Below are 13,633 nucleotides of genomic sequence, written 5' to 3'. Positions count from 1 at the left end.
AATTGTCATTAGTGCAATCCTCTCGCATTGCAAGGCACTCCAGGTGTTCAATTTTCAACCAAAAATAACTCACAAGTACAAATCCCTCCCCCGTGCTGGATTTGAATCATATAAATTCACCATAGTAGGTGCTGAAAGCCAGACATACACAACTAAAGGCCATGCAAAGAAATCTAGCATTTGTCGCAAAGGAATGGCTTCACGGCGAAGGAAAGGTAACTGTGTTTTCTGTAAAAATTGTAAGGAAATGACAATTCCTGTGTTGGTTGATATCTTTGCCCTGTGAAAGAGAACTTTGAGTTGACATCCATAATAAGTATTCACGGAAGGAGACGCAAACTTTGCCTCAATGTCGTGGCTTCTTTTTCATTCCTGATCTTTTTACAAAAGAAATTGGTCTCAATTTAGGTAAGGAAATGACAGTTTTCAGAATATCATGGTCAGGAAGATTTTACTTTTTTTGAAAAGTCCTGTTTTTTGATATTTACTGGAATGATGTAAACGTAATTACTATGCTTCTCTGAAAAATAATCCTTCCAAGCAATTGCGGAGCTAGAATTTTGTAAAAATTGTGAAATTTCGGTTACCATGGCAACGTCAAATGTCAAGATCATTTACCGACCATACTAATTTGTTCCCAGGCAAGTTTTCATAATAGTTCCTAAGTTTGGTGGTGTTTGCTGGCATATTAAAAAAGTTAAAATGGTTTTAAAGGTTCAAAGTCAAAGCGGGCAGAATCCCACCTCCCAGCCTAGAAAGGGTTGACAGGTGCATAGAATAGAAACCACAGTAGGATGCCAGGTTTGAGTACTGGGGCTCTCCCCTATGTGTTTTAACAAAAATGACATTTAACGAGAACAATGGTGTACACTTAAAGGTGCAAACATAAAAAAAATCCCTTAGACCTAAAGATGGAGACATGAAATCTAAATGAAACTGACATCTATTCAACGGGTAAGAATACCTTTGCAAAAAAATGCTTCTTTATTTTAACAAAGTTCAAACTTCAAAACTGGCTCATTTTTGACCAAAAACCCTGAACTTACCCCTTAGAAAAAAGTCGATTTTTCGACTCAATACAAATATTCTTTTAAAGGCTTCCAATCGAATCAGTGTGCCCGAAAACGTCCCCTGAGACACTTTTTAGGCTTCCCAAGGGACCAGGGAAAAAGAAATAGCACTCAATCGATAAAGTCAGGATGAGAGTTAAACAGAAAAGTATTTTTCAGGGCGTTATTTACACTTAAAAATGATTCCCAAGGGAGTTTTATGATATACCGAGATCCCTAGGAACATAAACAAGTGAAAAATACTGACTTAAAATTTGGTTATTTTTGAGCAAAAACCCTGGACCTACCCTTTGAAAAAATGTCGATTTTTGGACGCAAGAAAAATATTCTTTTAAAAGCTTCCAATGGAATCAGTGTGTCCGAAAACGTCCCCTGAGAATGTTTTAGGCCTCCCAAGGGACCAGCGACAAAAAAGTAGCCCATTCTCCGTCAGTTTGCTATCTTCTTGCTCGTCTTCGTCTTCGATTGGATTCTTATATTCCTTGACCCACTTGGGAAAGCTCTCCAAGGAACAGAAGTATAGCCTGATGGTGGTTCCTTTGAGGTTTTTTTTTCTTAGTCTTGGACTGGCCCACTTGTCCCAAATGTTAAAGGACTTGTCCCGCGCTAGACAATCGAAACCTGTTCCATGTGAGTCCAACTCTTGGAGTATGATATGGACGTGCCACGTGTTGTTAAGTGCTTGTGTGACAGGTGTGTCCCCACCCGCAATATGACGCTGGAACCTATAGAATTGGCCAAGGGATTTCTCTCGAAGACTGTGGTGCATTTCGGCTTGTTGGTAATAGCTAGTCCTTCCATTTAGCATCGCTTTTTCGGCTTGCTGCTTCTTCTTCAACGCCCTCAGCATCTGAGCCGAATGTTGACATGTCGTCTACGTCTATTTGATCCTTTTCGAAAAACTTTTCCTGAGCAGGGTCGTATTCAGGGTCGTCTTCGGAACTCTTTGACTCAGATTCCTAAATCTCAGAACAGTCGGTAGATTCTGTTTCCGTACCAACATTGCTGTCTTTGTCGCTATTTTTCTTTCTTTTCTTGGTGAGCGCAGTGACATCAGTTGCAACCTCTCTGCCTTTCTCCTTTGATCAAATTTATTATTATCAGTTTCAGTAAAACAAAACCCTACACTGAGAATTGGGGTATAGAAACTTACGTATCCAATCTTGCAAGGTTTTCAACTGCCCGAGTGTTTGGTTCCAACTGCGACAGTGCCAATATGCAATGCTACCAGTAGCGTGCTTGTATTACGTTTCATTGGGGTATCTTGGCTTTACTAAATTATTTCATTCTTTTGGAGGACAAGGAAAAGTATCCACCTCAGATTCCCTTTTATAACAATTAATTAAATGCGCAGAAAAAGCCATTTAACTATCATGTTCGTATACCGGAGTAGTTTTAACTTTAATTTATTGATTTCTTTTAAGTACAGCTTTGCAATTATTATTTAGTTGTATTGTGTAAAATATAATCACATCCAATGTATTTTACTATCAGTCTATATTTATTGCCAGGGCCTATAATGATATCAGCTCTTACTTTTGCCAAAAACTGAACGAGAAAACCTATTGTAAATAAAAGTATCTAACTGGATGAAGGCTGACCAATCGTTGATTTAAAACGGGCCATAATTTTAACAAAAAGCACTGAATGAAGATAATCTTAGTCAGAAATTACTGAAAACAGGTAAGTCGTCACAAGTAGTGTCTTTGTTAATGATTCCCCATCAAGAAGAGAAAATGTTCCTGTAAGGAAATGACAATGTAAGGAAAATGCAATTTGTGGTAAGAATATTACATTGTCATTTCCTTAGTTGTAAGGAAATGACAAAATTGAGGTAAGGAAATGACACTTTTTTGTAAGGAAATGACATTGTCATCTCCTTACTGTAAGGAAATGACAATTTTTTTGTAAGGAAATGACATTGTCATTTCCTTACTGTAAGGAAATGACACTTTTTTTGTAAGGAAATGACAAAAAGTAAGGAAATGACAGTAAGGAAATGACGGAGGAACATCATCATTATCATTATCATTATTATTATTATCATTATCATTATCATTATTATTATCATTATCCTCATCCTCATCCTCATCCTCATCCTCATCCTCATCCTCATCATTATCATTATCATTATCATTATCATTATTATTATTATTATTATTATTATTATTATTATTATTATTATCATTATCATTATCATTATCATTATCATTATCATTATCATTATCATTATCATTATCATTATCATTATTATTATTATTGTTATTATTATCATTATCATTATTATTATCATTATCATTATCCTCATCCTCATCCTCATTCTCATCCTCATCCTCATCATTATCATTATCATTATCATTATCATTATTATTATTATTATTATTATTATTATTATTATTATTATTTATATTTTGTATTACTATTATCTCCGATCGTGTAGATTTTTCTTTGTTACGGTTTGCCACTTTGGAAAGTCACCATACAATCGCACAATCTGCTTGATTGAATTAATGATAAGTCATGACAGATTCGCAGCGAAAAGCGTTTGAAATCGCGGGAGCGGGCACACTAAGCGACTGATGGCAAACTTAATCGTCGATATCTGATAGATATGCGCATGCCACATACTAGCAAATTTGTACGCCGATCGCGCGAACGCCATCGCAGTACCGAGTACATACGGTAGGTAATTTTTGGCATATAAAATCACCTGGTGTGTCCCTTCGCTGGTTGACTATGAATGCGCGAAAAGTTTATTGACTTGCATGCAATGGCTCAGAAAATCACGTACGCCCAGCATACCCAGCTATGACATGAACAATATGACTAAATCCCCCATATAGAGAGCGCGTGGTCTGGTCTTAAGCGGGCCAAAAATTTAAAGCCTGTTCGAGAGAAGCCAGCACCATTATTTACAACTTTCTGGAAATATGCAAAACGCTTCAAAAAAAAAAAAAAAAAAAAAAAAAAAAAAAAAAAAAAGGAAGAAAGAAAAGAAAAGAAGCAACGGTACGCTCTCCTTGACGATCAGTAAACACTCAACGAGCCACTCGGTTTACACCCGTTAATTTTGCAAGTTCAATTCGTTATGGTAAAAGTCTCTTTCTGAGTTACAAACTATATTCAATAGATGTAGAATACTGTTACTCAATTCTCTTTCAAGTACAGATGCTTGGTCAGTGTGTGCACAGGAGCTGGCACTTGCACACGGTACCTGTTCTGATGATCAACCACCCGTTTAGTGACTTCTGTCAAAATGACAAGCAAATGATGACGACAATGATGTTCTTTAATTACTTCTACCAAATCCTGATTTGAAATGAAAATTATATAGGAAAATTGAAATGTAGAGATCGGACGGAGTGTGATACGAGTCCAATAATAACGTTGCAAATATATGTAATACGAGATAAAACGCAAATGGACCAAACAGATCTCAAGAAATAGGATGCGACAGGCCTGTGCTGCTGTTGTTGTTTTCTATGTTTTTTTTATTCATTCATCCATCCATCCATCCATTCATTCACTCATTCATTCGTTCGTTCGTTCGTTCGTTTGTTTGTTTATTTATTTATTTATTTATTTATTTATTTATTTATTTATTTATTTATTGATTTTAATGACAGAGTACAGTAAATAGTACTGACCAAACCAGACGTAGAATAATTTTAAAAAGTGCGGTTTGCGGTGCGAAAAAGATAATACTCATGGATTCAGTCCAACGGATCTAAAGTTAGAACCAATCCGTACAACGCAATATTATAAAACAACAGCACCACAGGAAAGTACTGCGCAGTAGCTTTATTTGACTGGTCACACTTCAGGATTCCATCCACAGACTGAAAAGTTAGAACAACCTTGCAAAACACAGTAAACAGTACCACAAGAAAGTACCGCTAACGAGAAGCTTTCGTTTAAATGGTGACATTTAAATTAGGATTTTATCCTCAGACGCAAAAGATAGAACCACCATGCTAAGCATAATAAACAGCACCGCACGAAAATTATGCTCAGCAGCTTTCATTTGAATGGTCACACTTTAGGATTTCATCCAAAGGGTCGAAAGTTAAAACCGCCTTGCCAAGTATAATAAACGGTACCACAGGAAAGTACTGCTCAACAGGTTTGGTTTGAGTCGGTTAGACAAGTTGGGATTTCGATTACTTGGTCACCTTTTCTATCGCTTCATTTGATTTCTTTGATCAACATGCTTTTTTCAATTCGATCAACAATGTTTTGGTAGCGTACACTATAAGCTAGAGCAACAGTGTCAGTAAGAACCCTTAATGCCATGTTTTTAAAACTGAAAGGAACCAATGCAGTTCTCGTTTTAGCTCTAAATAACTGCTGAAAATTTATTTAGACCACTCTCTTTTCTTTTTTATGTTTTATTTAAGCAAGTAAGTGCGAATTACTACAGAAGATTTCGGACAAAAGGTGATTTGGCACAGTTCCTAAACCACAAAAGCTCTGAATCTAGGTTTCGTTCAAAAGGACCGTTAAGTTGATAGCTATACAGGTTTATATTTGGGGTGAGCTGGGAAATTTTACAATATCTTGCCCATTAGCTTTCCAATCAAGGGGTTTCACTTTGCTTAAGAAGAGGACTCGCGCAAATATCGTTCAAAAACAGTATACGGTTATTTAACAATTATTCACCGAAGTGGAATCCATCACTTTCACCGACACTGAGGTGAATAATTATTTTAGTATATACCACACAAGCTGAATAACTAGTGGACCAAAAAGTATTTTTATTTCTGACAATATACCGACAAATGGTATGAAATTTTAAAATCTCGGGCGCCACGCGGTAAGCGACTTTTTGTTGTAGAAAGTTCGGTCTCGCTTTCTTGCAGACAAAAAAAAACTTTTGGAGACTCCTGTTTAGTTCCTATAGTGTCATTTTTCAATTTTTCAATTTTGTCAATTTTTCTACGAAATTCGTCTTGTTGTTGAAGCAATGCTGAAAAATATTAGATGTTTCAAAGTTTTCATTGTAATTTTAGTGCTCAGCAGTTTTCGTAAACAAGGGATTGTATTTTCATTTTCCGCCTTTTTCGAATGTGAGGTTGAAAATATTAAATAACTTTACTTTTACTTAAATAACCATTTATTGCCGTTAAAGCAAACTTTGTTGCCATTTACGTATTTTTCTTTTAGCAGCCACCTCGTTTATCGAAATTTAACTGAGTAACCGTAGGGAAACGGGAAGCGATCTTGTTTCTATTTGGCTGCTCGGAGGTGAATAGTACTTGGCTAATCACCTTCGAGCTAGCCAATCAGCGCGCGCAAGAAGTACTATTCATTTGTGTGTTATATACTAAATGATTATGTTATATCCCTTTTCGATATTAAAGCTATATAATTTTACAACTGGCCTTTCCGCCATTTTAATGGCAGCATGATGCAAGAGTAACATCGTTACTTTCATATTCTGACCCATGCTACATTACTCCTGGCCGACTTACTTCAAGAATGTTTACCAATTAATATTATTATTTTATTTATTTATTTATTTTTTTATTTTTATTTTTTTGGTTAACTTTTGCAGAAATATAAACTAAATTCGATTTTGAGACGGCAATACGACTTTATATTGACGGGTAGTTGGGAGAAAATATATTCCGTATTCCCGACTCCGCCCAATACGGAAAAAATTTCGCCCAACGCCGTCAATATAAAGTCGTATTCCCGTCTCAAAATCGAATTTAGTTTTTTATTGTGATACTGATTGAAAGAGAAATCCTTAATTCAGTTAAAACTGTAGCCATGGGAATATCCGTGCGCGAAATTTTTCCTCGGGGCGGGTTATTTAAATTTTTGGCTTTAATTTTTACGTCAAAACGAAGAAAATGCAAAACATTTACAGTCTATAAAGCACCTACCATTGATGAAATAGACGAGCTAGTAGGTTTGAACATTTTACCAGCAAATTTTATTGAAAATTTGTTAACGCCGAGATATAAACAACATGAAAACAGTGATGAATAAACCTCATAACCAGAAGCAAGAATAAAAAATTAACCATATTAGTCGAAAACAGAGCATTGTTATCCTAGCTTAGATGCCGTGGAGATTTAGAAATTTGAAAGAGACCAAGCGGTGAAGAATACTGTAAAAATTTCCTAGGCTGTCGTTCGGCGCTACGACGAGAAGATCAAATTGACAGACCTGAGCCATGAAAGAGAACGCAGCAGAGCTCTTGAAGCATTTTTTTCTAGAGATGAGAGACATCAGAAAAGAAACAGATCCTGTTGCTTTGAAAATGCCATGATTTATTGGAATTTAAGCTTATTGTTATTTACCGTGGCCGCTTTCACACTCAAGAAAGTTTTTTTTTAAGTAAATTTCTCTTCGGCGAACTTTCGCTTACCTTCATGAGAAAATTGTATCCGCTGTATCATGGTACATGTTCAAAAAATATATATATATATATAAGTGGTTCTTAAACAGTGTCAGAAACTTTGTAAACTCAAATGAAAAGAAATAAACAACACCATTCAACGTCGCATGTTCATTCACAGAAGTAACATTTTGATCTATGCGCGCCGAACCCATTTAAGTGCCGTGCAGTCATGTTACATGACAGCTTTTGAGCCAATCAGAAACCGTCATTTTAACCCTTTAAATACCAGGTGTGTGGTATTTTTTTCAATGACTTTTTGACAATAAATAGTCTGAGCCACTTAATTTCTCCATAAATGGAGATGAAATAAAAATATCTGCGGTCTTAAGAAACTGTGGGCTCAGGCTAAATTGTCACGTGATGCAAGTGACGGTTGTTGTTTGTTTCGAGCGAGTGCACGAGCACGAATCTGGTAAAATCATCGCTTTATAAGTGTTTTTCGAGCCATTTTCCTCTGCAGAAACCCCCATTCTGGCATCATTAAGCTGGAATGTGGGTAGAGGCAATCCTCTGAAAGAAAACAGAGGTGAGAGGTGATTTCATGCTGACTGAGTCGCCAAACATGCTGTGTAGCAGACATGGAGGCCCACGAGTGAAGTTGCCTCTCTGGCCGTTTTGTGGATGGATTCCAGGACCTGCCAAGGCTATTTGGGCGAGTTTGGAGTAGTAAAATATTCAATGGATTCGAAATTTTGCTGGTGGTACTGGGTGGCTCGACACTTATAAAAAAACTATGAAATGGAAAGAGCAGGAGTTCTACGCTCGCGCTATGGCTGAATTACCCAGAATTCTCTTCGGGCGTAAACGAGGCAACGTGAGATACGCAAGACTGGGTCTGATAAAATGGCTGAAGTATAGCCCTCGGAAAGCGTTGAGAGGAAAACTTCCAGTCAGATACCAAGGTCTGACCTTGAGGTTTGCTGTAAATATAGACTTTTCAATTTTGAACAAATTATTTGGATTAAAAATTGACGATAAATAAGTGTAATTTTTGATGTTATTATTTGGCCGAACAATTGGCATTTAGGACTTTGTTGCCAAACGAACGGTGATATGCAGCGAAAATCGGGAGGCGTAGTCGATTTGCTGGGTTTGATGATGGAAATATACATCAGCTGGTGTCATTCACACATTATCATGACGTTGTAGCTTAAGTTAAACAAGAAGCAATTCATAGAAGCCAGAACGGTATTTTCGACGCATATATGCGTTGTTAGTATGCGAAGGGTTAAGACGACAATATCGCAAAATAACGTCGTCTCAGCGCAATGAGAAGATCCCCCAGGATCGCGATAAGAGATTGTAAGTCTTGGGTGGACAAGAAAGCATGTGATACTACTACCTCATAGTGAATAAACAATTCTGATGTATTCTTCTCCTGCTATTGTCTAGTTTTTAGTCAAGCTTAAAATATTTTAAGGATTTTTATAGTACGCAATTAGTGTTCTTACGATGTTGAATCGAGGAAAATAATAACTTTACATCCATACTATTATCACTCTTTAATATGGCTGTGTAGGCAAACTTATTCTATTTTCGTGAAGCTTGGTGAAACAACAAAATGAAACCGTACATTGTAGCTCCCGTTTAAACAATATAGAGGAAATGTCGATTCCCTTATCTGATCATGGCGACCTGTTAAAAGTTAAATTGACAAAGCGCGTGGCACATTCTCAGAATAATCTAGCGTCAAATATATCTGCACCGACCTCCGAAACTACAAAGGACTAAGTCTACTGTTTAAGCCGCCGTTACACGTTGAAACTTTTAGCTGAAACTTGTGTGCAACGGCGCTGCGAAACAAGTTTCAGCAGGCGTTGCACCGTGTAACATGGTCGGTTCCGTGAAGCTTTTTCGAACTTCCGTTGCGAGACACTGAAGTTTCACGAAAAGTAGAACCGCTTTCTACTTTTGCAAAGGCTCACAACGGTCGCAGTGGTGAAAAAAAAAAAAAAAAAAAAAAAAAAAAGGATCTTGGCGTGTAACACCACTTCGTGAAACTGGTCTCGTTCGCCGTTGCCCACAAGTTTTATAGCTAACAGTTTCAACGTGTAACGGCGGCTTTACGTATGAAGGCTTCGATCGGACTGCCACATTTGGCTACCAAAATTAAATTTTTCATCAAAGGTAATCAAATATAAGTGGGATTGGACTGCTCGCTGAGAATCGGGCGGACTTCCACAAAATACCCTTTTGCAAAGTTTCCTTATTCTTATTTAAAATCTTATTTTGATTACTTTTCAATTGTGCTCTGATTTAACAAGTTTCCCCGCATTTAATCGTCTCGGTTAAGGTGGCCAGAAAACAGAGACGACAAATATATACATAAAACCCTTTATTTAAACACGATAATGGTTTAAGCATACACATGCCAACAACTGATGATTATACTCCTGGTAGTCAATAGAGTCGAGCGGTTAAGCTGAAAGAGGGACGTGAATAAAGTGAGCAAAAAAGAAGACGAGACCGCGAAAGAAGAGGATTTTGGTTGAAACAACAAGGGCAAAAAACCAGAAGAAACTGCAATAATTCGCTCTAATTTGGATCTCTCCCTCATCTGCGTGACAGCTAGTTCGCTCGACTAATTCTAGAGAGTTAAGGTACTGCGAGCTGGCTAACTGATGATCAATATTTTTATTTGTTATCTTGAGTATATATAACAATGGTGATTTGATTTACTGGCCTTTTATTCCTAACAAAAGTGCCTACGCAAGTCATATTGGAATACCCCTCGCGGTTAATACTCCAATAAACCATCTAAAGAGAAGGGAAACGTCACATTTTATTTTATTGTATACACTTCATGTAAATACAATCTTCGTGAGATGCCATGCTAAATTGGCAGACAAACAAAGCCACAACAGTGGCGTTTATCCTTCTAGATTTACAGACCTTCCAAATCTAGGTCTATGTTTTTTATTATCTATAAAACACAGAGATAGGCTTTACAGAAGACATTTTGTGACGTGAAGACTTTGTGAACTTCCTACCAAAAGCTTTTCATTGTTTTAAATCGAAAAGTTTCATGAATTTACAGTGATCGTGATCACAGCAATGAGCGTTAAAAAACAGTTACGAGTGGAATACAGTTTAGATAAGTCATTGAGGAAGCTTAAGTCACATGACAAATTTACAAAGGCCATCTGCAAACTAAGAATCTGACTTATTCTTTTTATTATACTAGTTTGCTTAATTCAGCATTTAGAGGGCAAGTTACTGCTAATTAGGACTGCTAATTAGGATTGTTGTAGATTTGTAACATATTTAACATGCTTTTTGTTTTTAGTGTTTTTCTGGTATATCTAATGTATTACTATTATTGATTTGTAACTTGATAGGAGGACCCTTCTGTAAACGGCTTTCGAGTGAAGTAGATAACAAGTTCAATCAATCCATGTTTTGTTCCATCACCTTACTACCAGACGTGAATTCTTAACACAATAACTATCCTGCTTTTTCAAAACCCGTTCTTTATAAAAGCGATCACTAGCTACGCGAAGGATACATCTCTGACAGTTTTTCCACAGTTACAGATATGCTATCTATCAGTCCATGCCAAAACAACAGTCGGCTTTCGCAGAATATGGATGGCGTTGGTGAACTGAATTGACTGATAGATGGCTTCTTTTCTTTTTTAACTTCTTATTTCAGATACACTTTGCCTCGCAGTGTATGAGTTGGGGCAGGAACCTGAATTGCTGCTCCTCCATTTATGCCACTTTCCACAACGCGTTTGTTGACTTCTGTTAAGATGTCAAGCAGGTGATGACTATTGTGCAACTCTCTGATGGTTTTCACTAGAGTCTTAGGAAAAAAACATAAATTAATAAGTTAAATAATGATCGGGAAATTGATTATCAAGGTACCTTTGCCAACGAAAAGTCTCAGATATATGACGGCTTAACTATATTGTAACGACTTTTTAAAAATCTTTCATTTTCAGTTTCAAAATGGCCTACTTCATGACCAACTACAAGAGGCAATGGACAAAACAAAATCAATTACAATAAGAACTATAATAGTTTTCAAAAAAAAATTGCATAGAATGATGCTAAATTAGAAGGCGCCAAGGCTTGGCTTCCTCTAGCAATGTAAGCAAAAGTGGAGTATTAGCCGTCTTGGAGAAAAAGGCATCATAACATAGCGTCAGTAAAGCGCGCGATCTGATTGGCTGATACGCTTTATCCTTGATTTGCTTGGGTGAGTTTGCTTTCGGCTTGGCCGTTCTCGCTCGTTTGATTCAATCTTTTTTAGCACGAACCCTGTCCCAAATAGTCCAACTTGGATGCTAAATCTCCTGAGGAAATTTGTTTTCAACTGTGACGCAAAGACTGGTTCAGTGAAATCACCGGCTCATTTGAGACCTTATCACCCGGAGAGTCTGTCAATAGGTGAGGTTACACTAAAGACTCAAGTGCACTTGTAAGTAAGGTGCACTTAAAGTGCACTTAGGCGTTTGCAAAAAAACAAGGGGTTCACACTTGGCACTTCAAGTGCACCTGCGACTAATCGACAGCATCAGAGCGAAGAGTTTAAAAGGAATAAACTGCATTTGCCGCAAGTAAAAAGGTTAGCATGCTGTCGATGGAGCATTTCTTTCAGGAATCCTCAACGTATCCGCAGTACCGTCAAAACGAAAAGATGGCGTTGCACTCTCAACTGTCAGTGGATTTGTTCACAATCTTGCATTGATGTTAATCTATTCAACGAAAGGAAAATCTTGTTATTGGTGTCTTCATAGCGGAGCGCACGCAACGTTTTCAAGTTATGAAAATTTAAGAAATACTTATTTCAAATTATAGACGACAGAGTCGTCCTCATCCTACTGGGAAATTACAGTCCTAAACAACGCTAGTATGTTCAGGCTACGTATTGTGAAATAAAATCTCCCAACCCAAAAGCGCTTGCCGCCAAATCCCGCCATCAGGATATTTTGGGTGAGGAACGATTGACAGTCAAGTAATTGGCATACCATGTTCTGAATCGATAAGTGCTCCGCTAACTGAAGGTTTGAGCCTCACTTGAAACCACACTTCGACTCTTTGAAGTTTCGGCGTTTTCTAGGCAATTGTGATCAGCCAAGTGAAACTACACCCGTTCAAACTTAAATACCCTTCAAGTGCACTTAAGGTGCACTAGAAGTGCCTAGTGTGAACCCAACTAATATCGCAAGGCAAGTGAACTAGACTCAAATATGTTTATCAGTGATTCTTTAGTGCGTTGACTATTGAGGAATCTTTTAAACGAACTTAAGGTTAGTTCATAACTCTGCTTGCAGACCGTGATGTATTGTTGTGGTAATGACTGCAAGTTTTTAGTTGTTTCGATTATTTCGGTAAAAAATCTTTCTTACGAAAAAGGCGCACGTCTTAAGATTATTCTGTTTATAAAACTCAAGCTGACGTCCACGGATTGCGGCCAAATGTTTTAACCGATTTTCATAGACGATAGATGGAACTTTCTGCCGTAGAAGAGCCTGTAGTACAAGCTACTTTTGCAATTTATTCCTTTGAACTTGGGCTAAATCGCAATTGTTGCGATAAATGCTCAGTGCTCAAAGTAGATAATTTTAAGCTGTCATGTAACGATATAAGTCCATCACTGCCCACCATCATGTTTTTTTTTTTTGTAAACCAATTAACGAACTGGTCAGCGGCTAAAAAAAAACATGGTGGAGAGTGAATATGTGAGGGACTTATCTCGTTACATGACAGCCTTAATGAAACTCTGCTAGCGTTATTATTACAATCAAATTGGTAATAAGAAATGTTTAATGTTGCTTCGTGGAGAAATTTCAAAGCGATAGTCATCTCAATTCTTGGTGTGTTGCTAACATTTGTTGATGACATGTTGGAAATATAACTGTGTTAGTAGAAATTCACAACTTTCACCTCTCACTTGTGGAACAGAAACTGGATTGCGGCCAAATGTTTAAACTTATTTTCAGAGATGATGGATGGAACTTTCAACTGATATGTAGAAGAGCGTGTGAGTACGAGCCACTTTTGCAATTTATTCCTTTGAACTTGGGTTAAATCGCATGTTGCGATATGTGCTCAAAGTAGATAAACTTTGTGCCCTCAGATTTATTACAGTAATTAAAGCTTATGATTGCAATTCATCACATTGTAAACGTGAAGGGTCATCGTTTATA

At 37.2% G+C, this 13,633-nt stretch overlaps 1 protein-coding gene across 3 annotated transcripts in view; it reads right to left on the bottom strand.

The window, feature by feature from the left end:
* Positions 1 to 9,799: 9,799 nt before the first annotated feature.
* LOC146474035 (caspase-7-like) overlaps positions 9,800 to 13,633 on the bottom strand; it is an 11,300-nt gene continuing 7,466 nt past the window's right edge. For all 3 annotated transcript variants that reach the window (XM_085117327.1, XM_085117328.1, XM_085117329.1), the window contains one exon: positions 9,800 to 11,283. In XM_085117327.1, coding sequence (XP_084973453.1) covers positions 11,122 to 11,283 — 162 coding nt within the window. In that variant the 3' untranslated portion in view covers positions 9,800 to 11,121. The remainder of the gene's footprint in view (positions 11,284 to 13,633) is intronic.

The sequence above is a fragment of the Pavona decussata genome, unplaced genomic scaffold (assembly GCF_977016875.1).
Source record: "Pavona decussata unplaced genomic scaffold, jaPavDecu1.1 SCAFFOLD_91, whole genome shotgun sequence".
In the NCBI taxonomy this organism is placed as follows: domain Eukaryota; kingdom Metazoa; phylum Cnidaria; class Anthozoa; order Scleractinia; family Agariciidae; genus Pavona; species Pavona decussata.
The sequence above is the reverse complement of the archived record's forward strand: the minus strand, read 5'-3'. Positions and strand labels throughout refer to the sequence as shown.